Source organism: Melanotaenia boesemani, chromosome 11 (assembly GCF_017639745.1).
Source record: "Melanotaenia boesemani isolate fMelBoe1 chromosome 11, fMelBoe1.pri, whole genome shotgun sequence".
NCBI classification, from domain to species: Eukaryota; Metazoa; Chordata; class Actinopteri; order Atheriniformes; family Melanotaeniidae; genus Melanotaenia; species Melanotaenia boesemani.
The window spans coordinates 4,876,558-4,899,586 of record NC_055692.1 but is presented as its reverse complement, the minus strand read 5'-3'; the positions used below and the strand labels follow the sequence as shown (position 1 = coordinate 4,899,586).

The 23,029-nt window shown below is 42.3% G+C and overlaps 1 protein-coding gene across 4 annotated transcripts in view; it reads left to right on the top strand.

The window, feature by feature from the left end:
• wdfy3 (WD repeat and FYVE domain containing 3) overlaps positions 1-23,029 on the top strand; it is a 115,239-nt gene that overhangs the window by 86,181 nt on the left and 6,029 nt on the right. For all 4 annotated transcript variants that reach the window (XM_041999994.1, XM_041999992.1, XM_041999993.1 and 1 more), the window contains 28 exons: positions 33-132; positions 905-1,065; positions 1,769-1,998; positions 3,017-3,126; positions 4,254-4,436; positions 6,379-6,536; positions 6,622-6,699; positions 6,863-7,093; positions 10,659-10,827; positions 10,905-11,068; positions 12,852-13,000; positions 13,654-13,774; positions 14,369-14,454; positions 14,726-14,806; positions 15,175-15,229; positions 15,322-15,441; positions 15,529-15,646; positions 15,755-15,861; positions 16,182-16,335; positions 16,426-16,517; positions 16,607-16,819; positions 16,987-17,128; positions 18,966-19,120; positions 20,691-20,849; positions 20,942-21,121; positions 22,349-22,531; positions 22,633-22,726; positions 22,805-22,948. In XM_041999994.1, coding sequence (XP_041855928.1) covers positions 33-132; positions 905-1,065; positions 1,769-1,998; positions 3,017-3,126; positions 4,254-4,436; positions 6,379-6,536; positions 6,622-6,699; positions 6,863-7,093; positions 10,659-10,827; positions 10,905-11,068; positions 12,852-13,000; positions 13,654-13,774; positions 14,369-14,454; positions 14,726-14,806; positions 15,175-15,229; positions 15,322-15,441; positions 15,529-15,646; positions 15,755-15,861; positions 16,182-16,335; positions 16,426-16,517; positions 16,607-16,819; positions 16,987-17,128; positions 18,966-19,120; positions 20,691-20,849; positions 20,942-21,121; positions 22,349-22,531; positions 22,633-22,726; positions 22,805-22,948 — 3,937 coding nt within the window. The remainder of the gene's footprint in view (positions 1-32; positions 133-904; positions 1,066-1,768; positions 1,999-3,016; positions 3,127-4,253; positions 4,437-6,378; positions 6,537-6,621; positions 6,700-6,862; positions 7,094-10,658; positions 10,828-10,904; positions 11,069-12,851; positions 13,001-13,653; positions 13,775-14,368; positions 14,455-14,725; positions 14,807-15,174; positions 15,230-15,321; positions 15,442-15,528; positions 15,647-15,754; positions 15,862-16,181; positions 16,336-16,425; positions 16,518-16,606; positions 16,820-16,986; positions 17,129-18,965; positions 19,121-20,690; positions 20,850-20,941; positions 21,122-22,348; positions 22,532-22,632; positions 22,727-22,804; positions 22,949-23,029) is intronic.

The following is a 23,029-nucleotide window of genomic DNA, read 5'->3' as shown; positions in this document are numbered from 1 at the left end:
GTTTGTGCCCATTATTTGTTTACCTTTTCAAGGCTTCCCCAGAGCGCTCCACCAGAACTCAGCAGAAGGAGTTTCAGTCCAACATCCTGGATGGCGTCATGGAGCATCTCCTGGCTGCTGACGTGCTTTTAGGTCAGAACAAAGTCCCTATCACCTCATAAAATACCATCCTGCCTCATACACTCAGATTCTAGAGTGAACACATACCTCAGATTCACACTAAAAATAAACATACTGAAGCGGAGCTCCCGGGCTTTCTTATGTGGCTCTGTGAGAAACTCCAGTACGACGCATCCTGACTCAGCAAATAACTCCAGTCCTGCAGACTTTACAGTTATTAGCCGACTTTATTATTATTATTATTATTAATTTTATAACAGAGACCTGGATTTCAATCCATCCATTTTCTGCTACTTATGAAGTTTAGTAGGGAGACCCAGACAGCACTCTCAGGTCAGAAAGGATATATAATCTCTCTAGAGGGACCTGGGTCAGATCCGGGGTCTTCTCCCAGTAGATCATGCCTGGAAAACCTCCTGGCTGGAGGATGCATCCTGGATGTTTTCCCATCCTCCTCCCACTATATCACATAGACCAGGGGTGGCCAAGTTTGGACCTAGAGAGTTTTAGATGTTTCCCTGTTTCAACACACCTGATTTAAATGAACGAGTCACTGAGCAGAAGTTGTTGGATCCATTTAAACTGAATCTTTTAGAGCAGAAGACATCAAAAACCTGAAGGACCCTGATCTAGACACCTAGAGAAGAATCTCTCCTTTGGCTTCAGGATGTTGAATCAGAAACTGAAGGTTTAGCTTAGATTTAAAACCTAATTGTTTGCATGAATCAGAGTCTGTAACAGTCAGAATAATCTCCTGTAAACTCTCCTGCTGGTCTCCATCCAGGCGAGGATGCCTCTCTGCCTCTCAGCAGCGGCGGCAGCTACCAGATCCTGGTCAACAACGTCTTCTACTTCACCCAGCGGGTGGTGGACAAGCTGTGGCAGGGCATGTTCAACAAGGACTCCAAGCTGGTGGTGGACTTCATCGTGCAGCTCATAGGACAGGTACAAGAAGGATGTAATTATTTCTCTGATCCCACATGGGGTAGTTTCTTTGTGCGCTGTCAGTCTGGACTCATTTTCCTGATGCAACATCTGCATGTTGCCTGAACTGAATCTAGAAAGAAATCAACTCTTCTTACCAGAGTTGTTTTTCAGTTAATGCCCAGTAAATTAAATAAAGTTACGTCCATCTGACTGCAGGCCTCACTTGCTCGTTTTATCAAGTGAAGGCACAAACATTTGGATATTGTTTTTGATGCGTTTAGGGCCTGACTGTACAGGGACTGAGTGTAATGGGCTTTATGCAAAATATTGCAAAACAAAACCATTAAAATCATGCAGTCCATGTTTGGACTTTGTCTTATATTCATGCATTGCCTCTGCAAACATTATTGTGCAGCAAGTAGATTAGAAGATTATTTACTGAATTAAATGATTTAAGCCAGCTTACTGTGCAGTATTTGTGGCTACTTATGGCGGACACATACTGTAGGAATGACTTGCTTTTCATTCCTTTAGTCAAATATAATGATTTAAAACAAACACGATTCATTCTCTGTGTTCTTTAAAGATACTTCCAGCACAGAAAAATGCAGCAGCTGTCTAGGATGTCTTGTTTGAGGTTCTAGAAAGTTCTTAGTACATAAAATAAGCAGGTTAAATCTCTCACCTTCCTCTCGTTGGCCTGTTTACCCTCCCCCTCCAGTCTAAGAGGCGTTCCCAGGGTCTCTCCCTCGACACCATCTACCACTGTCTGAACCGGACCGTTCTCTACCAGCTCTGTCGACCCCACAAGACGGTCGCTCAGCAGGTGGCCCTGCTGGATGCCCTGCGGGTCCTGACCGTCAACCGCAACCTGGTGCTCGGCCCGGGCAACCACGACCAGGACTTTGTGGCCTGCCTGGCCCACTGCTTTATCTGCCTGCACAGTGGAAGGTAAGAACGATAAACTGAGATCAGGAAATATGTAAAACTCCTGTTATTTTCAAGTTAAACACAGTGATCTCACACACAGCTTAATGTGAGACATTTTATAGCACATTAAGATCTGAATCATTAACAAGTCTGAGCTGTATTGTTGACCTTTAAAGTAATTTATGGTGAGTGAGCAATATGATGTTGGAAGCTGTGTTTCTCTTAAGTTAGGTAAAACTAATCTTTATTGGTGGTAGGCCTGCACGATTATGACCAAAGCAATGATCACGATTATTTTGATCAATATTGTAATCACGATTATTAATCACGATCATTCCCTGTTTGGAAAAAACATACTTTTATTACACCAATTATAAACAGACTGTGTGGCAACAATTTTTAGTGAAAAATTAGACTTTAAATTAGAATAGATGATAAATAATGCAAAAAAAATACATTTATCATTAATCTTTGAGAAGTTAATGTAAATTATGAGGCTACAAAAGATGCTAAATTAAGAGCCATTGCAGAGCCAAAAGAGCCGGCTCTCTGAAAAGAGACGAACATCCCATCACTAGTTTATATAGTTGTAATGGATGCTCCACTGGGGTCATAAACGGATGGACATGGTCAGCAACAACACTCAGGTAGGCTGTGGTGGTTAAACCAGGACACATTGGTACTAAGGGGACCAAAGTGGGCCAAGAAAATGTCCCAACAAATATCCCATCAGACCAACAACCATACCACATCCAAGTCACTTGAACAGTTGTTTAGCCTTTTTTTTATTTGTATTGTGATCACAGTGTTTGTGTCTTGGAACGGGTAGAGATAGTTTCCAAAATTGCAGCAGGTGGGTAGAGACTGAATTTCCTTCCATGCTGGAAGCCCAGTAGGCTCAAATAAAACGTGTTGTTCCACTGCAGAGGGCAGACTTTTCTACCACAGAGGAGCTAAACACTCCAACTCCCCCGGTGTGAAACCCTGCCCTCTCTGGGCAGGACACACTGATGCGATGTGGTTGTGTTTTTGTCTGCAGCAGTGTGGAGGGCTTCGGTCTGGAGGCAGAGGCCAGGATGACGACCTGGCATGTCATGATGTCCACGGAGAACGAGGCTGATGCCACACACAGCCACGATGTCAGCGAAGGTGAGACACTGATCCTGAGTCAGTACATCCCTACAGGCTGGTTCTGTTTGTCTGAAGGCTGAGAGTGTATCAGTATTCTTCTGGTCTGCATACGTCTCCTCAAGGCGACACAAAATTGTCCAGTTTTCTAATTTAACTTCACTTCATTCAGTTTGTGTGGATGCCAGTCAGGGAGGAAGATATCTCTGTTTTCTAAACTAATTTACAAAAGATTTAAACTCTTTTTACAGTTATAAAAAGCACTATCGCTTATATGACCAGCAGTTTCTCAGGAACGGTAGTGTGTAACTGGGGGGTAAATTGTGATGGATAGCTTACCTTTTAGATGATCTACAGAAGTTTGTTTTCCAGGCATTTCTATCCTGTCCAAGAGGTTTACAATCCAGCTGCAGAATGTAGTGTTTATTAAGAGAATATATGTTAATCCACAATAAGTGATCCACGATGACACCATTATTTATCACATTTTCATCATAAAATGATCACTACTATGTTGCTAAGAGACCTCGATTTAGACCTTGAAATGATGATGAAGTCACTTCCTGTCAAACTTTCCACCAATCAAAGAGTTTAAATTGACGGTAACGTCCAATCAGGAGCAGCCAAAGACCAACAAGTGAGCAGAAAGTTCTGTGTGTGTCTGAAAAGAAGAAAAATAATGCTCCTCTATGGTTGGAATAAAGCCAGGAAGACATTTCTGATGCAGGGTGGCGCCAAAAAAGCAGCAGAGTTGGAGTTGGTTTAGTGAGGATAGCAGGTAAATAGTAGCAGGAAGAACTGGAAATGAGGAAAAAGTGGAAACATGGAAACAGTTTCTGTTGTGTGTTTGTTTAAATGCCAATATTCTTTCTCCTGAAAGCCAAGACTTGAGAGGACGATGAGATGAGAAAAGACTTGGTCACTGTTGATCTGTGTGTTATTTCTACAAAGTTCTGTCTTTATGCTGCTATATCTATTGATACATCATTTTAGCCTCACAATCTGACAGCTGAGGCTGTCCTGAAAACATTGTCTGCAGATGGGTGCAGCTTCCATCTGTAATTTTACATTTTTAAGGTTTTAAGGTTGTTGCATGTAAATGGTTCCCGACTCGGTGGTGTAAAATGGTAAATGTTGTCCCTCTGCAGGCCGGCAGCTGCTGCTGAAGGCGGTGAACCGCGTGTGGACAGAGCTCATGCACAGCAAGCGTCAGATGCTGGAGGACATCTTCAAAGTGTCTCTGCCCTGCAACGACAGAGGACACGTGGACATCGCCACAGCCCGTCCGGCTCTGGAGGAGCCCGCCCTGAAGAGCTGGCAGAACCACCTGGGTGAGCTCTGCTGTAAAAACACAAAGAAACAGAACAAGTTTAAGCTGCTTCAACAACTGTATGTTATCAAGTTGCTCTCTCTTCCTACTCACAGCATGACTGTTTTATTTGTTGCTGAATGAAGCAGATTTCAACCAGCCATCCACCTCCTAAAGCTTTTACTCAGTCTGCTGAGCCAGACGTTTTGGCAGATGCTGTTAGAAGTTTATAGCAGCCTTTTTTTAAGGAGAGGTTAGGGTTATTGAAAAAAAGATAGTCTGGGAATTTTCTCTGACATTTCCCAGTCTGGGATCAATAAAGTACATCTGATTCTGACTATTAGAATACAAAGGGGCCCACATAAGTCTGAACATCTAAAATAAAACGGTGTGATCATGTCAACCTCTCAACATTTTAAAGTCTGTAACCACATATACATACAGAGCAATTTGAACACATTTAAAGATAAATGAGATAACGTTTTATTCTCTGCTTCCACAGAAAATTGCATTGCAGTACGGAATCAATGACTTCGACCTCAGACATGCAAAACAAAAACAAAGAGTCTATAAATATCTGTAAAACATAAAAACATTTTAAAGCACATTTTCAACCTTCAGCCTCACAAACTGGATCATTTTAATTCTACTGAAGGCTTTTTTGCCTTCAGATTTAAGTGGTCATCATTTCCTCCTACTTCCTCCACTTTTTTAAACCCTACATTTCTTTGTTGTTAAATCTAAATGTTAATTATGTCTTAGAGAAACTAATACTTCACTTTAAGTAACTGAGGCTTAAGTGGTCCTGTTTCCCACCAGAATGGCCTGTACTTATTTAAAATTACTTGAAATTAACAGAACCTAAACACAGCTTGTGTTTTGCGGATCTGTGAAAACGTGTCAAAACTCCTTGCAGAAAAATGTGAGCTGATCACTGCTGAAGTGTAGTCTGATCTGTCCAAACGTGCACGTGCACGCTACAGTTTGTGTGCGCTGGAAACTTTTGGATTTCTGTGGTCAAAAAAGTGAAAATTATTTTTACAACTTTGAACAGAAGCCGGTCATTTTAGATTGTTATGGATGTCAGAAAGGAGACCCAGACATCTCTCTCCAGCTCCTCCAAGGCGTTCCCTTACCATAAAGGATAAATAATCCTTCCAGTGAGTCGTGGGTTTGCCCTAAAGTCATTCCCCAGCAGGACTTGATTGTCCAAGCGGAGGCAACCAGGATTCGTCCTAATTAGATGCCTGATCCACCTCAGCTGACTCCTTTTGGTACAAGGGAGTAGAAGCTCTACACTAGGGGTGAGGTGGGCTACAGTTCCATGGGTTTTACGTTTCCCTGCTCCAACACACCTAATTCAAATCACTTGAGTCCGACAGCTAATCAAGATTGATGCAATGACTTATTAATTGAAATCAGGTGTGTTGGAGCAGGGAAACCAGGGTTGCCCACCACTGCTCTACTCCAGGCTCTCTTTGGCTGTGTAAGCTTTTCACCTGATGTCTCCAGCCGAACCTGGCCACCCTCCACAGGAAGCTCATTTTAGCTGCCTGTATCTCATTCTTTGACTCACTAACCCAGTCTCATAACCATAGCTGAGGCTTGGAACAGCAACAGACCGTTTAATGGAGAGCTTTTCCTTTCAGCTCAGCTCTCTCCTCTCTGAGCTTGGAACTCTGTCCATGAACACTACAAACAGGATTAGTGACAAGAGGCAGTCTTTGCAGAGTCCAACATGCACATGTCAGATGACTTTCATACTACAACAGTCCACAAAATGCAAATATAGCAAAACATCTGCAGAAACAGAATTTTCCTTCCTGTTTTATTTCTTTTCTCAGCATCAAATTGCTGCTTTATGTTCCTTCAAATGATTTAAAGTGAGATGTTATGATGTGTTATTGGTAAATAAAAATGAATCTGAGTTTTTTTCTTTCCCTGATCTCCTGTCTGACATTCAGCACATGAGAAAAAATGCATCAGTCGGGGTGAAGCTGTCGCTCCAGCTACTCAGTCCAAACTGTCCAGAGTCAGCAGTGGCTTCGGCCTGTCCAAGCTGACCGGCGTCCGTCGCAATAAGAAGGAGAACAGCTTTAACAAGAACAGCCCGTCTGCACAGGTAAAGAGAAAATCTGATTGTTAAAGAACTGTTAAACATGTCCCTCTGCTTTGTTTTGTTACAGTCTCATATTTCTCATCGACAGGAGACTTTCCAGTGGATGTTCACCCACATCGCGGTTGTTCGAGACTTGGTGGCGATGCAGTACAAAGAATATCAGGAGGTACTTGCAGTGGGAGCACAAAGAGCTTAAAGCCCTGTGGCGTACATCAGATAGTGTTACGTAACACCACATTTCAGACACTCCAGTTGTAACTTCGTTTATTATTCATAGCAGCCGTTTTTAAAGTGACTCACCACCATTAATACTTTATCCATCATTGCAGCGGCAGCAGAACGCCCTGAAGTATGTGACCGAAGAGTGGGCGTCCAACGAGTACGAGCTGCTGCGGGAGCGGGGCCTCTGGGGCCCACCCATCGGCTCCCACCTGGACAAGTTTGTCCTGGAGATGACAGAGGGGCCCTGCAGGATGAGGAAGAAGATGGTCCGCAACGACATGTTCTACATCCACTACCCGTACATCCCTGAGACGGAGACAAACACCAACTCAGCTCAGGTCTTTCATTAAGCTTAATTCAGCTTTTTCTACAGTCATATCAAGATGATTTTAACAGTCCAATCTGATTATAGTTCAACTAAAACAAATCCATTACATGATCCACTTTAGTCCAGTTTATAACTGTGTCTGTCCTGGGGGCCTCTTGTCCTGCAGGTTTTGGATGTTTCTTGCTGCAGCACATCTGATTCAGATTAATGGGTCAGGATGCTTGGGCAGCACTTGACAACAAGCTGTTGAGTTATTTAATTTCGATCAGATATGTTTGAGCAGAGAGACATCGTAAACCTGCAAGACTGCGGTCCTCAAGGACCAGAGCTGGACATCCCTCATATAAACCAATTCACAAAAGAAAATGACCTAGCTACCTCAGCGGATTGCATCGAATCTTCTCTTCGATTCCTGGGCCGCATGAGGCAACAGTGGAGAGGAAAAACTCCCTTAAACAAGAAGCAAAACCACCAGTTGAACCAGAACCCAGGAAGCCATCTGCCTGGACTGGTTGGGGAGGAAAGGACAGAGCTAATAAGACCCTAACTCTGAGTCAGGGATACCTGCTGAGAAAGAAAAACACAAAATAATGACAATAACAGTGTAATTTATACATAGAGGAGCCCAGTGCATCATGGGGCCTCCTCCAGCAGCCTCGGGCTGCAGCAGCAGAACTAAAGGGACGACTAAGGTTAACCAAGCAAGCCCGAACCATAAGCTGTGTCAAAGAGGAAAGTTTGAAGCCTAAACTTGAAGATGGAGAGAATGTCTGCTTCATGAACCCAAACTGGGAAGTGGTTCCACAAAGAGGAGTCATAGCTGAAGGTTCTGCCTTCCACTTTACTTTTATAGACTCTAAGAACCACTTACGGAGCTATGAGATCCTCTGGATTTAACAGGGAGCCAGTGAAGAGAAGCTAAAACTGGAGAAATATGATCTCTAATGTAAATTCTGATCCGAACCCTGCCTGCAGCATTAAGGCTTTAAGGAATGGCCACAGACCGGTCCCTGGACTGGTGTTGCTGCTACAGGATGTTCCTCATTTTGAACAATATAGTGAAAGATTGTGGTCCTAAAAACCTGTTTTATATTAGTCAAGCAGACAGACAGAGACTTTGATTATTCCTTTTTTTTGTTTGTTTATTCAAAGAAATAATTTTGCATGTTTCAGCCATCACCGAATCCTCACACTTCAGAGTAACAATTCTCTCTTGAAATCAGCTCCTGGATGAGATCATTACTGTTACACGAGGAGGTGACGCCAGCAGGCGGCGGCTCGCCCTCCCTGGCACCATGAGGCTCATTTAGCTTTGTTTCCTCGCTGTTTGTTGGTCAGCGTCCTCCTAGCCTTCTCCATCATTTATTTACTGGGAATAAACAAGGAAAAACTGTTGGTGTGACCTGTTTGGTGGGAATTTCAGATACTACCTTAATTATCAACCATCAGAGGATGATGATGGATGTGAAAACTTTAGATTTCATATTTCTCTCATGACACTTCTTAATAAAAATAGAATTAAAGACAAAACCCATTAAAAAATCAACCTGTCCTGTTCCCAAAGATGCTTCCTTAAAGATCCTTAAAGACTTTATGAGATTGATGATAAAAGATTCCTCAGATTCCTTCTGAAGAGAATTTACCAGCTCATGGTCCCTTCATGAAGTATATTTAAGTTCAAAGCTGGAGGTCTGTTCCTTAATTCATAATACATTTATGCTTAGAGAGTAGTTGCAGGGTATTCCATTAAGTCTTGCTCTTGAATACCATTACTATCTAACTGCTCTTGGTCTTACAGAGTTTGGGCTCATTACTCCTGGCTCCCTCTCTTCGCTCAAAGCCACCAAAGGCAGCAGATGTCACCCTTTAAAATTCTCCATTTGATCCAGTTTCCAGTTAAACCTCCCAGTAAAACCCACAGCTGTCATCTTTTAAACCAGAAAACACATTTAAAATCATATTGTTTTGCAGCTGCATGCAGTGTGTGTGTGTGTGTGTGTGTTAGCAAAGGTTGCTTCACACATGTCAAACTCTTATAAAGCTGCTGCTAATCTGGAATGAAAAGAGCCGTTTGTTTAGGAGGAAATTCGCTAATCCTACATGAATGAACCAAATTCCCTCGTGTTACATGCAGAGGACAACATAAAATACATGCCCCAGTTATTTAAGTCTTCAGGTAGATTTTTTATTTGTTTTTATTCAGAAAAATAAAGTCCTGAAAATGTAGCCCTGAACTTTTTATATCTACGCTTTCTTAAAGAAAAGTTTAATCTAAGTTTAGTTGTTTCTTACGGAGCCAACAGAAAGTGTATTAAGTACTTGGTCACATGTTACCAAGTTGTGGGAATTAGATAATTAACTCGTGGCCACTCCTATCAGTGGCCTCTCTGCCTATTCTATGGTAACCCTGCAGGGACATTAGTCCTACTCAAAAACCAAAGTATTAAAGAACGAGACCGTTAATTAAAATGACATCCTGAGATCTCTCGTGATGAATCACGGTGGCAGGTAGTCAGAGAGAATTCGATGCTTAAGGTGCAAAATGCCGACATTGACCAGTTAAGTTAGTAACACCTGATCATACAAACACACCTCATTCCCATGAACAAATGATCCCTGCTCATGAAAAAATGGATAAATAAAAATTGTAGTGTCACCAGAATGGTTCCATATTTTCTTGTTATATTTATCAACTTTTTAACTTTTGGCTGTTTAGGTTTTTTTTTTTTTTTAAAAGAAAAAAGGTTAAAAATAATTAATGAAAATAAAGATTATTTTTCATATTTTAAAATAGTTTTTTATTAAAAATTTTAAATTAAAAAATTGTAATAAAGTATTTTACTTAGATATTTTATGTAATTCATAATATAATATTTAAAATATGTTTAATATGTTTAAAAACATTGTTTTGATAAAAAATATACAGTGTAGGGTGTAAAAAGTGTCTCATCCTTCCTCTCTTCACATTCTCCAGCCCTCCTCCCCCCCTCTGGTGCCCCTAGTCCCCTCCGCTCTTGTTGGGGTCCTTGACCCTTCCCAGGTACCTGCAACCACATAGAAAAAAATCCAGCTGTGGTTTGGCCCGGTGGTGGCTGCATGACACATAACGTGTAAACAACACATGATGTGGTTCTGATTCTGCTGTGAACAGGAATGCAACCTTACAGCTCAGTAACTTCACAGAGTTTGTGCTTTGTGTGACTCAGTTTTGTTCAAAAGTCTTTAAACCTGCAAAAGCTGTGCAGTTAAAACTCAGATTTGCACAGATTTTGTTTGCTTTGTGTTGAAATGAGATTTTGAATAGGTTTGAATTGTGTGATTAGGAGTCTGTATATTAATGTTGCTGTGGCTTTGCATCATAAATTAAAAAAATAATTCAATCAAATTTAATCTAAGGACTAAAAGACTAACCTCGACATGAAATGTTGTCTGGTGTTGCTTTTTTTTATATAAACAAAGATGCATAAAAAAGAGACAATAAAGACAGCAAGTATGGCAAAAGTCTTTTCATATTTTGCCAAAGCTAAATCCGGATTCCCACTTCATGACCTCCTCTCCTTCTCCTTCCCCTCCAGAAGCCTCTGCGCTACCGTCGAGCCATCAGCTACGACAGTAAGGAATACTACATGCGCTTGCTGTCTGGGAATCCCGGCATGTACCAGCACTCTGTGGAGCACAACACGGAGGGAGAGACCACGCAACACGAGCCAGAGCACGGAGAGGACACCATCGCTAGAGTCAAAGGTAGAGAGGAAACACCGGTGAGGATGCTGGATGCTGTCTCCATTACCCCCCGCTGACATTTTGTCCCGGCTCTTCAGGTCTGGTAAAGGCTCCTCTGAAGAGGTCTCGGTCCACAGCAGATGGTGCCGATGAAGACAGTCAGGAGCAACTTCAGGAGCAGCTGCTGGAGTCGGGAGGCCCTGAAGAGGAGCAGAGGACCGACAACACATCACTGCTGCGCCTCCTGGAGGAGGGAGAGAAGGTCAGGGACAAGCATCTACGTGTCGTTTTCTATTATGTGACAGAAAACACAGACGTAGCCTGGAGGCGGAGGTTTGCCTTTAACGTTGAAGCGTGCATCACATCTTTCCCCTCAGTAATCCAACTACGCCGGCCACAACATGGCTTTCCTCAAACTGAATTCCCAGAGGAAAGAAAAAGTCAAATTTAGAGGGCTGTAACTCTGTCAGGCTAGCTTATAATTCTTACATAACATCCAGCATCCTGCCTTCAGCTACTCTTGTTTTCTGGTTTTCATAGCTCCACCCGTCCATGTACAGACTTTACAGTTTAACCTCTGTTATCCAGCAAAAAAAAAAAAAACAATCCAAGATGTTGTTTTCCTTTTGTCAATTTCTGGGTCTCAGAATATCCACTGGAAAATCACAAAACTGGTAAAGCTACCACAGAGCTTTACCATCACTGCGACCAGGTTACACACACTCCTGCCATCTCTAAAAGGGCCATTTAAATATTCTAAGCCCCTCCCACCAGGCTCATAATTCTCAGTTAAAACCAGTGAAAAATGCCTTTTCAAAGCAAATACAAAAATCTAATAAATTACTTGATTATTCAGTCCCATGGTCCCAAATACATAACAAATGAATAAATTAGACATTAAAATGTTTTGGCGTGCACCAAACCAGATGTATGACATCACATTCCAGTAGTCAGCAGCTTTTTAACAGCTGATGGGAAGTTGCTTCGGATTTGGAGAGGGAAGCAGTGTAAACAGAAGGATGATGGTAAGTTTCAACTAGATGTCACCCACAACGCTGAACCTACGAAAATAAACAAGTGTGCACCCTCAATATCGCAGCCAGATCAGGCCGATGGAGTCGCTGTATGTGTTCTCATGCTACCGGCGTCTAGCACGAGTGACCCGGTCCTGCGTGTGCGTGTTTGCAAGCGCTTGCTGTCTGTGAGGAGGCCGTTAGTGACAATGATGCCTCCTCACACCGTGTCAACAGGTGAACTAGACATGAAAAATTATGGTTTTACCCATCAATACATTTTTTATACCACTTATTCCATTTCGGAGCCTCTGGTAAGCTGGAGACTATCCCAGCTAATTGCAGGCAAGAGGCAGGGTACCTGGTACCTGGTACCTGGCACCCGTCTCTCAGGGTGCCTGGACAGGTCACCGGTCTAATGCAGGCCAACACAGAGAGACAAACAACCACATACTGCTACAGATAATTAATTAAGCTAACATGCATGGCTCTGGACTGTGAGAGGAAGCCGGAGTACCTGCTGAGAACCCACACAGGGAGAACACGGAAAGGCCGCTGTTCAAAGCCCTCCCCCATCACAGGTTTCATGATGCAAAATACTGCTCTGGGTAACTTGGTCTGGAATCTGGTTCTTTCATTTATTATAAAGTTTCAGCTGCACAAATGATACAAACCTAAAATTAATAAAAAGACAAGAAAGGAAATCTTACGTTTCTGTCTCAACATCCTGAGGCAACGTTAGTTGAAAGTGAGGCTATAATTTCCTTTATTCCTACATTTGTCTGGTTCATCTTGTGTTTTGGGTATTTTTCAACTGAAAGGACATGAATTTCTCAGAAATCCTATTTTATCCACAAAATCTGGAGCATCAGGAGATAAAATAAACTTTAGAACTGTAGAAACTGCGTCCCACTGCCTGCTCTTAATGACTTTCTGTCTGCTGGAAGGTAATCTGAGGATTTTTTTTATCTAAAATTTGCTTTCTCTTTTCATTAATTAGCTGTTGGCTTTTTCTCACATCCACTGTTCCAGATTCAGCACATGTACCGCTGTGCCAGAGTGCAGGGTCTGGACACCAGCGAGGGCCTGCTGCTGTTCGGGAAAGAGCACTTCTACGTCATCGATGGCTACACCATGACTGTATCCAGGGAGATCAGGGACATCGACACCCTGCCGCCAAAGTAGGTCCACGCCTCTTCATCCGCTGCTCAGTATCCGGGCCTGGACCCCTGCGAGGGAAAGAAATTATTCAGCATTTTCAGAGGCTACTGCCGACAGACTTCTTTCCTTTAAAGTATGACATCATCCCTGTGGACGCTGCAGCGGGAGCCTCTGCGGTGCGGGTGATGTAATGCTCTTGGCGGAGCATGCGTCCTGAATCCTTCCTGAAAGGCTTTTTACATATTTATCTTTTTAAGGGAGCTCGCTCTGCCTTTTCCTTTGAGACCTTATTGGAAAACAGCCAGAAGAAGGAAGGACAGAACAGTCACCAACAGATGGCTGCTAAATTTTGTCAGTTCCCCTCGAGTGTTTCATCTTCTCTGCAGCCACCACACCGAGCATCCAGGGCTTTTTTTTTTGTGATTCATGAATTAGCAGCTACTTACTTACGTTAAACTAATGGGCTGCCAGCTTTGATGTGTTTGAGTAATAACAAGCATAATGTTTAAATTACTTTATTTATAGATAGATAAACTTTAATATTCAAGTGGTCTAGTCCCCCAGAGGAGCTTTAGATCACAGAATTTAACTAAATGAACTGTTAAGGATGAAAATACTTGATGAGTAAACTTTATACTGAATGGAAAGTTTTTACCATATGATATCTGTCCAGTTTGCACGAAGCCATCATCCCCAGAGGAGCGAGACAAGGCCAGAGCCAGCTGAAGAGAACCTGCAGCATCTTCGCTTATGAGGACATTAAGGAGGTCCACAAGAGACGCTACCTGCTGCAGGTTAGCATGCATGTACACAACAAATACAGAAATGTGCTCGTCCACCCACAACATGCTCATTTTAAGACCTATAATTCCCCTGATGGTGAACACTGCTGCTGTACCTGCTTTTATTTATTTATGTTTTCTTTTAACTATTTGCTTTATTACTTATTAAATTATGTTTGGACATTGCTGCAATAAGTCTTATTGTTGATCTTGTGTTTAGGAGGTGCTACATAAATAAAGTCGAGCTGAGTTTTAGCTTCTGTCGCTTAAAGGACACCTAGAAAAACTAACTCTGAATCCCCCAGCTGATTGGCCAAAAATGACGATTTCAAAGCTGTTTTTTATGTCTTTTTGTAAAGTGGATCACTTACGCAGGCATCATGAAAATGTGTTGCTTGGTGATGTAGACAGATAACAAGGAAAAGCTGGAGTCTGCGGATATCGTGCAAGCCCAAACAGCAGAAGGAAAGGGGGAAACTTTACATCTGAGGATTTAAATGAAGTTTACATTTAGCATGTTTAAGCTTAAATGAACAAATCTGAACGCTCTAGCACTTCCTGCCTCAGAGCCTGATAATATACTGTCACCTGTATTTTCTCCTGCAGCCGATGGCAGTGGAAGTCTTCTCAGCTGATGGCCGAAACTACCTGTTAGCCTTCCAGAAAGGGGTCCGCAACAAAGTTTATCAAAGGTACGGGGTCCAAATGTAGACTGGGCTGCATGTTGCCGAGCTGCTTCTTATTTTACACTTTAATAATGAGAAGTAAGGATCAATAAATTACTCAACGTCTCCCAAATCATAGCTGGAGTATAATATAATATAATATAATATAATATAATATAATATAATATAATATAATATAATATAATATAATATAATAATATATCATATAATATAATACTAACCGTCTTTTTTTATACACATTGTGAATTTAACAATCCTGATGTTTGATTCTCTGCAGGTTTTTAGCCGTGGTGCCTTCACTGGCTGACAGCTCAGAGTCGGTTTCAGGCCAGAGGCCCAACACCAGCGTGGAGCAGGGGTAAGTTTCCTGCATGTTACATGATTTATTTACAGCCCAGACAAAGCTCCTCTATCCACAGGTTTAAATGATACTAATAAGACCCTTGACCTGACCTTATCCCTTCATTTTCCAAAGGTAAATTGCAGCTTTTCTCTTAGGGATCAAGGAAAAATGGTCTTCTAGCCCATTGGATTGGGTGTAGCTTCATCATATTTGGATGCAGATCTTCAACTTTATCTCATCTCAGCTCTGTTGTAATTGTTTAAGTTAATGACCCGTTAAAAAATAACAAAAAAAAGCACACCAGATATTATTTATTAAGTACAGCAACAGTTTTGTAGTTAATAAAGGATAAGTAATGATTTTTCTGTCCTGGTTTCTGTCAGATCTGGTCTGCTCAGCACGTTGGTTGGGGAGAAGTCCGTGACTCAAAGATGGGAGGTAAAAACTTTTCTGTTGATGTTAACACAGAAAACATCTGTCACTCAACCAGACCCAAACCATCACTGACAAGTTTTTATTCTGTGTCCCAGCGGGGTGAGATCAGCAACTTTCAGTACCTAATGCACCTGAACACGTTGGCAGGACGCTCGTACAACGACCTGATGCAGTATCCCGTCTTCCCCTGGATTTTGGCTGACTATGACTCAGAGGTAGCCCAAGAGCTTTTTAGCTGATTGTTTTTCATAAGCTGCTCGAATCTAGTTGTGTTAATGTTTTGTTTTGTGTTTGGTGATCAGGAACTGGACCTCAACAACGCCAAGACGTTCCGTAACCTTGCTAAGCCGATGGGCGCCCAGACCGACGACCGTCTGACGCAGTACAAGAAGCGGTACAAGGACTGGGAAGACCCCAACGGTAAGACCACAGAGGGAAGTCAACATGCTAGATTTACCAAGAAGAAAGCAAGAAGATTTTAGGTTTAGGAAAAAAGAGGGATAGTAAATGTGATGTCTGTTATCCCAGGGGAAACCCCAGCATACCACTATGGCACCCACTACTCATCAGCCATGATTGTGGCCTCTTACCTGGTCCGGATGGAGCCCTTCACACAGATTTTCCTCAGACTTCAGGTTTGACCCTCACCTCCTCTACCTGCTAACTTTCCTTGTCTCATATATATGTATATATATATATATATATATATATATATATATATTTATACATTTTTTAAAGATTCTTGCACATAGACATTTTTGGCCATGAAGGTGACCAATGGGTAGTAAATTTAACAAAGGTTAAATGAATCCTTTTAGTCCTTTGGGTGCTTTTTGGTCCTGATGAGTTAAAGTCTGATGGTAATGCTTCTTATCATTTAAAAAAATTGATTATAGACACATGAGCGCACATAAAAACCAACTTAACAAACAGTTCCTGTATGTTTGATCACCAGGGAGGTCACTTTGACCTGGCTGACCGAATGTTTCACAGCGTGCGTGAAGCTTGGCACTCTGCCTCGAAACACAACATGGCCGACGTCAAGGAACTCATCCCAGAGTTCTTCTATCTGCCCGAGTTCCTGCTCAACTCCAATAACTTCGATCTCGGTCGGTATCAAAAGGTTTGGATGATGATGGCGGATAAAAGAGGCATCTGAGTGAATTCATTTTCCTGTCTTTTGTTGTTTGATGTACAAGGTGCCAAGCAGAACGGCACCAAGCTGGGCGATGTAATCCTCCCACCGTGGGCCAAGGGGGACCCTCGGGAGTTCATCAGAGTCCACAGAGAGGTAAAAAAAAACTCATTCATCACAGTTACAGTTGTAAGTTTTAAAAACACCTCAGCCTTCGAGCATTTCTCCCCCTGCTCTGCTTTCAGGCGCTGGAGTGCGACTACGTGTCCGCCCACCTTCATGAATGGATCGACCTGATTTTCGGCTACAAGCAGCAGGGTCCTCCAGCTGTGGAGGCAGTCAACGTCTTCCACCACCTGTTCTACGAGGGTCAGGTAGACATCTACAACATCAATGACCCGCTCAAAGAAACGGCCACCATCGGCTTCATCAACAACTTCGGGCAAATCCCCAAACAGGTTGGACACTGATCTTTTTTCTGCTAATAGAAGCTCCTTTTACATCCGTTAGTGCTAAAAGTCACAGCGCTGCAGCTTCAACTTGTACTCCTTTACTTTAAGTCCCATTAAGTCATGTAAAATATTCTGATAGAGAAAGAGGTCTCACTGTTGTTGATGTGTTTCAGCTCTTTAAGAAACCCCACCCTCCTAAACGGGTACGCAGCAAAGCCAACGGCGAAGTAACGGGTGTTCCTCCTAACTCCAACAGCGACAAGATCTTCTTCCATCATCTGGACAATCTTAGACCTTCTCTTGCACCTGTTAAAGGTACACCCAGACACACAACATCGCAGATGTTAAGCCTTTTCTTTAAAGTCAGACTGAATTTGTGTTTGCAAACATATCTTTCCAGCTTCGCTATGTTTCCACTGGTGGATAACTTAATATTTCACAGAGCTGCGCAACCCAACGGCAAAGTGACAGAACCTCCATAACAGTAGACAAGACTACTGGAAACAAAGCATGAAGATGTTTTTCTAAATCATGTAGCGCATCAGGCTATGTTTTAGATATATTCTTCAGGGGCTAAAAGACTGATGTGGTAAAATTTAGCTGGGAATCCAAAAATGTACCAAGATTTCTAAATTGATTTGTTGTTTTTAACATTGACTGAAACTAAGAAGTAATCTTTAGATGCTCGTATTTGGTTCCAAAAAATAATTCAGATTTATCTGTATTTAGCTGAAGAAAATTCTGTAACATCCAAGTGTTGATTTGACTTAAGCACATACTGAAGCTTGTATGGGAGCAGAGTCGCCTGGTGAGGCGGTGATATAGAGCTGAGTGCAATCAGTATTATTATGAAGAGATAGTTTCTTTGTTAGTGGGAGCATGTAGCTGCTGAACAATAGGGACCCCAAGATGGAGCCCTGAGGAACTCCACATGTCATCTTTGAGTAAATCTGTAATTACTAACTGACACAAAGTAGGCCTGTCTTTTAAACAGTATTTAAATCAGTTCAGAACCCGATTCCCATCCAGTTTTCCAGTTGGTCTTATAGGATGTTGTGGTCGACTGTCAAAGCAGCACTGAAAACAAACCAAAACAGAACCTCTGCTGCTTTCTATGTTTACATAGATGTGATTGATACGGGCAGTTTGAGTGTTGTGGTGTTGTTCAAATACAACATTAACATCAGAGCCGACATTGTTGAACTGATCACTTTTATTCTCCTAATACCAGAGTTTTAGTTTGGCTTGCATTTCTTACCATAATGCCCTGGTACCTCAGTTCCTGACGCAGACCTTGTTTGACCAGTACATCTTTGTTTGATAGCCGTTGTGATGGATGTAGCCATCCCCAGTGATAGCAATATCAGGACAAAGGAACACAAGAAACCAGAGACATACCAAGGGCTCAGAGGAGCTGGAGAAAGCCTGGAAAGTGAAGGCAACACTGTGGTCATCGAAGCACTGGGTGCCGTGACCCTCACACCGAAGAAGTGGCTCTAACAGAAACCTGGAGGAACATCATACATCTCCATCCAGAAGAGATGAATCCTAGGAACAGCTAAGATACTGCACAGCACCCTCAAGCTCCCAGGCCTCTGGTAGAGGACCCCCTGCACATATTTTATCATATATGATGTTGACATAGATGCAATTTTGAAAAATATTTCTTCCTGAAACAAGCAAATGACAGTGTAAGTCTCCACAGTTGTGTACAACAGGTTACTGTTTCAGAGTTTAGTTTTATAGTGCAGACAACCAGAACAGCAGGAGGTAATAGTCCTCATACCTGTGTGCTTGTAGTAGCAGCACTACCCTCCATCTGCCTAAAACTGTCCTGAACAACCAAGAGTAAGAAGACACAAAGGAAACGCCAACAGAAGAAAAGAGATTCACCACCACACACTTATACTGGATCAGATGACATGACAGAGGGATTCTAACATTATGGATGTTTGGAATTTCATATTAGTCTACCTTGGTTCTGTGTCCACTACACCACAATGTGGGTTGTAAAATATGTACTTATTTTGTTAATTATGTACATTAGTTGGGAATTAGCATGAAAATAAATGATAATTGAGCTTTCTTGGGGATAAAAGCAGAAACAGATCCCACACTAATAACCAGGTTTCTTCATATTTTCCTCATCCAGAGCTGAAGGAGCCCGTGGGACAGATTGTGTGCACTGACAAGGGCATCCTCACTGTGGAGCAAAACAAAGTCTTGGTTCCGCCCACGTGGAGCAAAACCTTCGCCTGGGGCTACGCCGACCTCAGCTGTCGTCTGGCTAACTACGAATCCGACAAGGTGAGCAGTAACGGCCGCTTCCTCAGACATCTGAACTTACTTCATTTTTTTTTAACCTGACACGTGGTGCTTTTTAAAATATCTGTGCTGGCTTAGTCTTTCAAAGCTACTGAATCAGGACTATTAGGGTTCTGTTTTTAAGAGCTGTGGATTTCCCGCAGCTGAAACACAGACGACTGATGTCACCTTGAACATAACAAGTCAATGTGAAACATGATAAAAAGGCAACGTTTCCCCCTGCTGGTATCTAAATAGAAATGCAGTTTCAATGCAGTTAAACTTCAGATGAAGAGATAAACTCTTTATTTGAGCTTTTTATGCTACAGATTAAAGTTTCTAAACAAGTTTCAGCCTAGAATTTTCCATTTAGCGGATTCAGAAAACTCTGACCAAAACCATTCAAAGTCGCTTATAGTCCATTTTTCTGTTATAAAATTCCCAGGAGCTGACAGATGTTATCAATCCACGCCTGATTTAGGTCATGATTTTCTTTTGCCCTCGGTTATCCAGCTTTTAACAACATATTTTAAGGTCATGTTTGAAATTTGGGGGCTGCATCTTTTGGAGGCGTCCAGGATCGTGGTTCATTTAACGACCTCCATGTGACCTATAAGGTTGAATTATGTGACACACTTTAATATCCCAGTTTAGATCCTGATGATTAATGGAGTCCTTCTCCTGGTCTGAGATCAACATTATTTTATTTCTTTCTTATTCTTGTCACTATTGTGCCCTTTTATTCTCCTTCTGTTCTTCTTCTTCTTCTTCTTCTTCTATTCTTGTTTTGTGTTTGCCTTCTAAGAGGCTAAAGATGGAAATGAACTTGCATATTATCTTAACTATAATCTTGCATATTTACATATTATATGCATATTAATGTGCATTGGCCATTTTTTAAATTTAAGAACTCAAACAATAAACTCACTTTACTTCTGAACAAGTAGAAATAACAGCTTTTCAAACTCTTTTGCTTCACTGGAGCAAACGGAGCTCCATCCATTTCTCAATTACCTCAATGGCTTTGTTTTAATATCTATTCATTTTTCTTTTCTTTTGTTTCAGTGTTTCAGTAGCTCCTATTCAGATATTAACCAGATATTTCTGATATCAAGTTGTAATTTTATCACAGAAATCTAAACCTGGTGTTTTATTTTCACTTTATTTAGCTAACGGAGAGTTGCTCACCATCTCTGCCTTATTTGAGAACATGCTGCATCCATTTAATAAACAAAACTTAAAAGACAAGATGGATCCTTCTGATGATTATTCAGAAATTCTGAAATTAAAATCAGAAGAAAAAATTATAATCCACCCTTTTTTTTACTCTTCGTGATTGTCATGCAATTTAAAGAAAAACTAAGTTTGTTTTTATAGGTTAGAGCTTTAAATTCCTCCCTTACTAGAAAACTAACGGTCTCATGAATTCGAGATAATTGCAATGAAATAAATATCAAGTTATTTACATCCGCAGCACTTTGTTGTTTTGTCCATTAGAGTAAAACATGTCTGATCCCTGAAAAACGCTGAACTATCTTCTGATTTTCTGTCTCCATTGTTCACCTGCTTTCAGGCGTTGGTGGTGTATGAGTGCCTGTCAGAGTGGGGTCAGAACCTCTGTGCCATATGTCCAAACCCGAAGCTCGTCATCACCGGCGGCACCAGCACCGCCATCTGTGTGTGGGAGATGGGAACGTCCAAAGAGAGGGCCAAATCGCTTACACTCAAACAGGTAAACAGACCCTGATCCAGCTCCTGTTGCAGCTTGAAAACAGTCAACTCAGAGAAAACCCTCCAAAAATTCTATCTTTCCTCGTCTTCCAGGCATTACTCGGCCACACGGATGCTGTAACATCTCTGACGGCGTCATCAGCGTACCACATAGTCGTCAGCGGCTCCAGAGACCGAACCTGCATCATCTGGGACCTCAACAAGCTTTCCTTCGTCACGCAGCTCAGGGGCCACCGGGCGCCCGTCTCTGCCCTGTGCATCAATGAGCTGACGGTGGGTTGGAGCTCAGGTTATTATTAGATTACTCTGGAGGACGGCCCAGCAGCACGACATGAAAAGCTATAAAGAAAGGAGGAAATACATCAAATACGTTTCATCGTCTGCAGGATAACCAGCAGCTTTATAGGCTGAAGTAAAGATAAATGTTCACTAACACAAATTATAGTAGTATGTTTATTTTATGTAACTTTGAAAAATGTGTCATTTGCATTTTTTTAATTATATACGATATCTTTTGAAGTGAAATTTCGCCGACCTCACATCGATGCCTTTTAGTCGTCAGTGTGCAGCAACATGTAATGTCATACTGTATATATGGTCTTATTTATTTCCTCTGTTCCAGTATTATTTGTCTAAAACCGCAGTTATTCTGCTAAAGGACAGCTGGAAGTTTAAAAAATACATTCTTTCTCTGTGTTTCTCAGTTCTCTGCTCAGTTTCATAAGAAATATAAAAACAATTCAGTCTGCTAGACTCTGTACGATTCAGGTTTGTAACATTCAGCCGGCCTGAGTTTGCGTTCATGCTGCACTTATTAAAAACGAATCAGACCTTTTAAATACGTATTCCTCCTCTCCAGAGGAATTACTGAAGGAGAAGACAAACAACAGCTGTTGGTTTAGTGTAAAATACGGAGCTGCATCCCCTCCTGACGCTGACCTCCCTGATGCAGCAAGGCGAGCTCTGGCTTTCTCAGCTTTGCTGGCTCACCGGCAGATTTTACTCACCCGCCCTCCATCATGTAATCGCTGGGTTAAAGAAGTTCTTTCTAACCTGAAACTTGGAAAAGCTTGGGTTTTCCTGAGTGGCACACCTGGAACCCCTTCTTGGAATTTAACTCCCCGCCCTATCTTTATATGCGAAGGAGAACTGATTACAGAATCTCGTAGAGCCGCCTATCGCCCTATAAACGGTATGTTTTCCTTGTGTTTACCCACAATCCCCCTTTTCGTTGTTGTCCGCTTCCTGTATTTGGTTCACTTGAAGTAGACCGAGACCTGCATCCGTAGGTGGACCAGAATTAGCTTCTTTGATCTAAATTAGAGTTTGTTTGCACATTAACTCCTCCCCAGACGAAGCAGACTTTCCGAGCAAACAAACCAGGATTTGATCAGAAGGGCTGGTGCGAAGGCACCTGGCGTCCAGATGGAGGTCCTGCAACCTGTTTTCTCTGAGAGAAATCCAGAGTTGACATGTATGTGTGTGTGTGTGTGTTTGCAGGGAGATATCGTGTCGTGTGCAGGCACCTACATCCACGTGTGGAGCATTAACGGCAGCCCCATCGCCAGCGCCAACACCTTCACCGGCCGCAGCCAGCAGATCCTCTGCTGCTGCGTGTCGGAGATGAACGAGTGGGACACGCAGAACGTCATCGTCACCGGCCACTCAGATGGCGTCGTCAGGGTAACCAAACTCCTCCCACTCCTGCAGGACACCACAAGGCCTTATGAATTAAATGCTGCATTATCTCTACATGTTGTAATTCTGGTTAAAATGTCCTGTAGTTTTGGAGGATGGAGTTCCTTCAAGTCCCAGAAACCCCTGCTCCAGAGCCGCTGGAGCCGGATGTTCCTGACTGCTGCGCTGACGAGAAGATCGGTGAGCTCTGTTGGGAAAAATTAACACGCTCTAAAAATGATAACAGAAAGAATAAATGAGTTTTCTTTGGATCCCCAGAGGGTGGCGAGAGTCACAACGGAGACGACGACAGCAGCGAGTCAGACGGAGACGAGCCCAGTTTGAGTCAAGAACCCAGAGCGCCACGCAACGCGTCCACCGGCGGCGGCAGCCAGCCGGGCAGCGCGGTCCACAGGCCCAGAGGTACTCACCCAGAGAATCTGATGCTTACATCGGCTTTAATTCATTTTAGTTAAGTCACTAGATCACTAATCACATTTGACT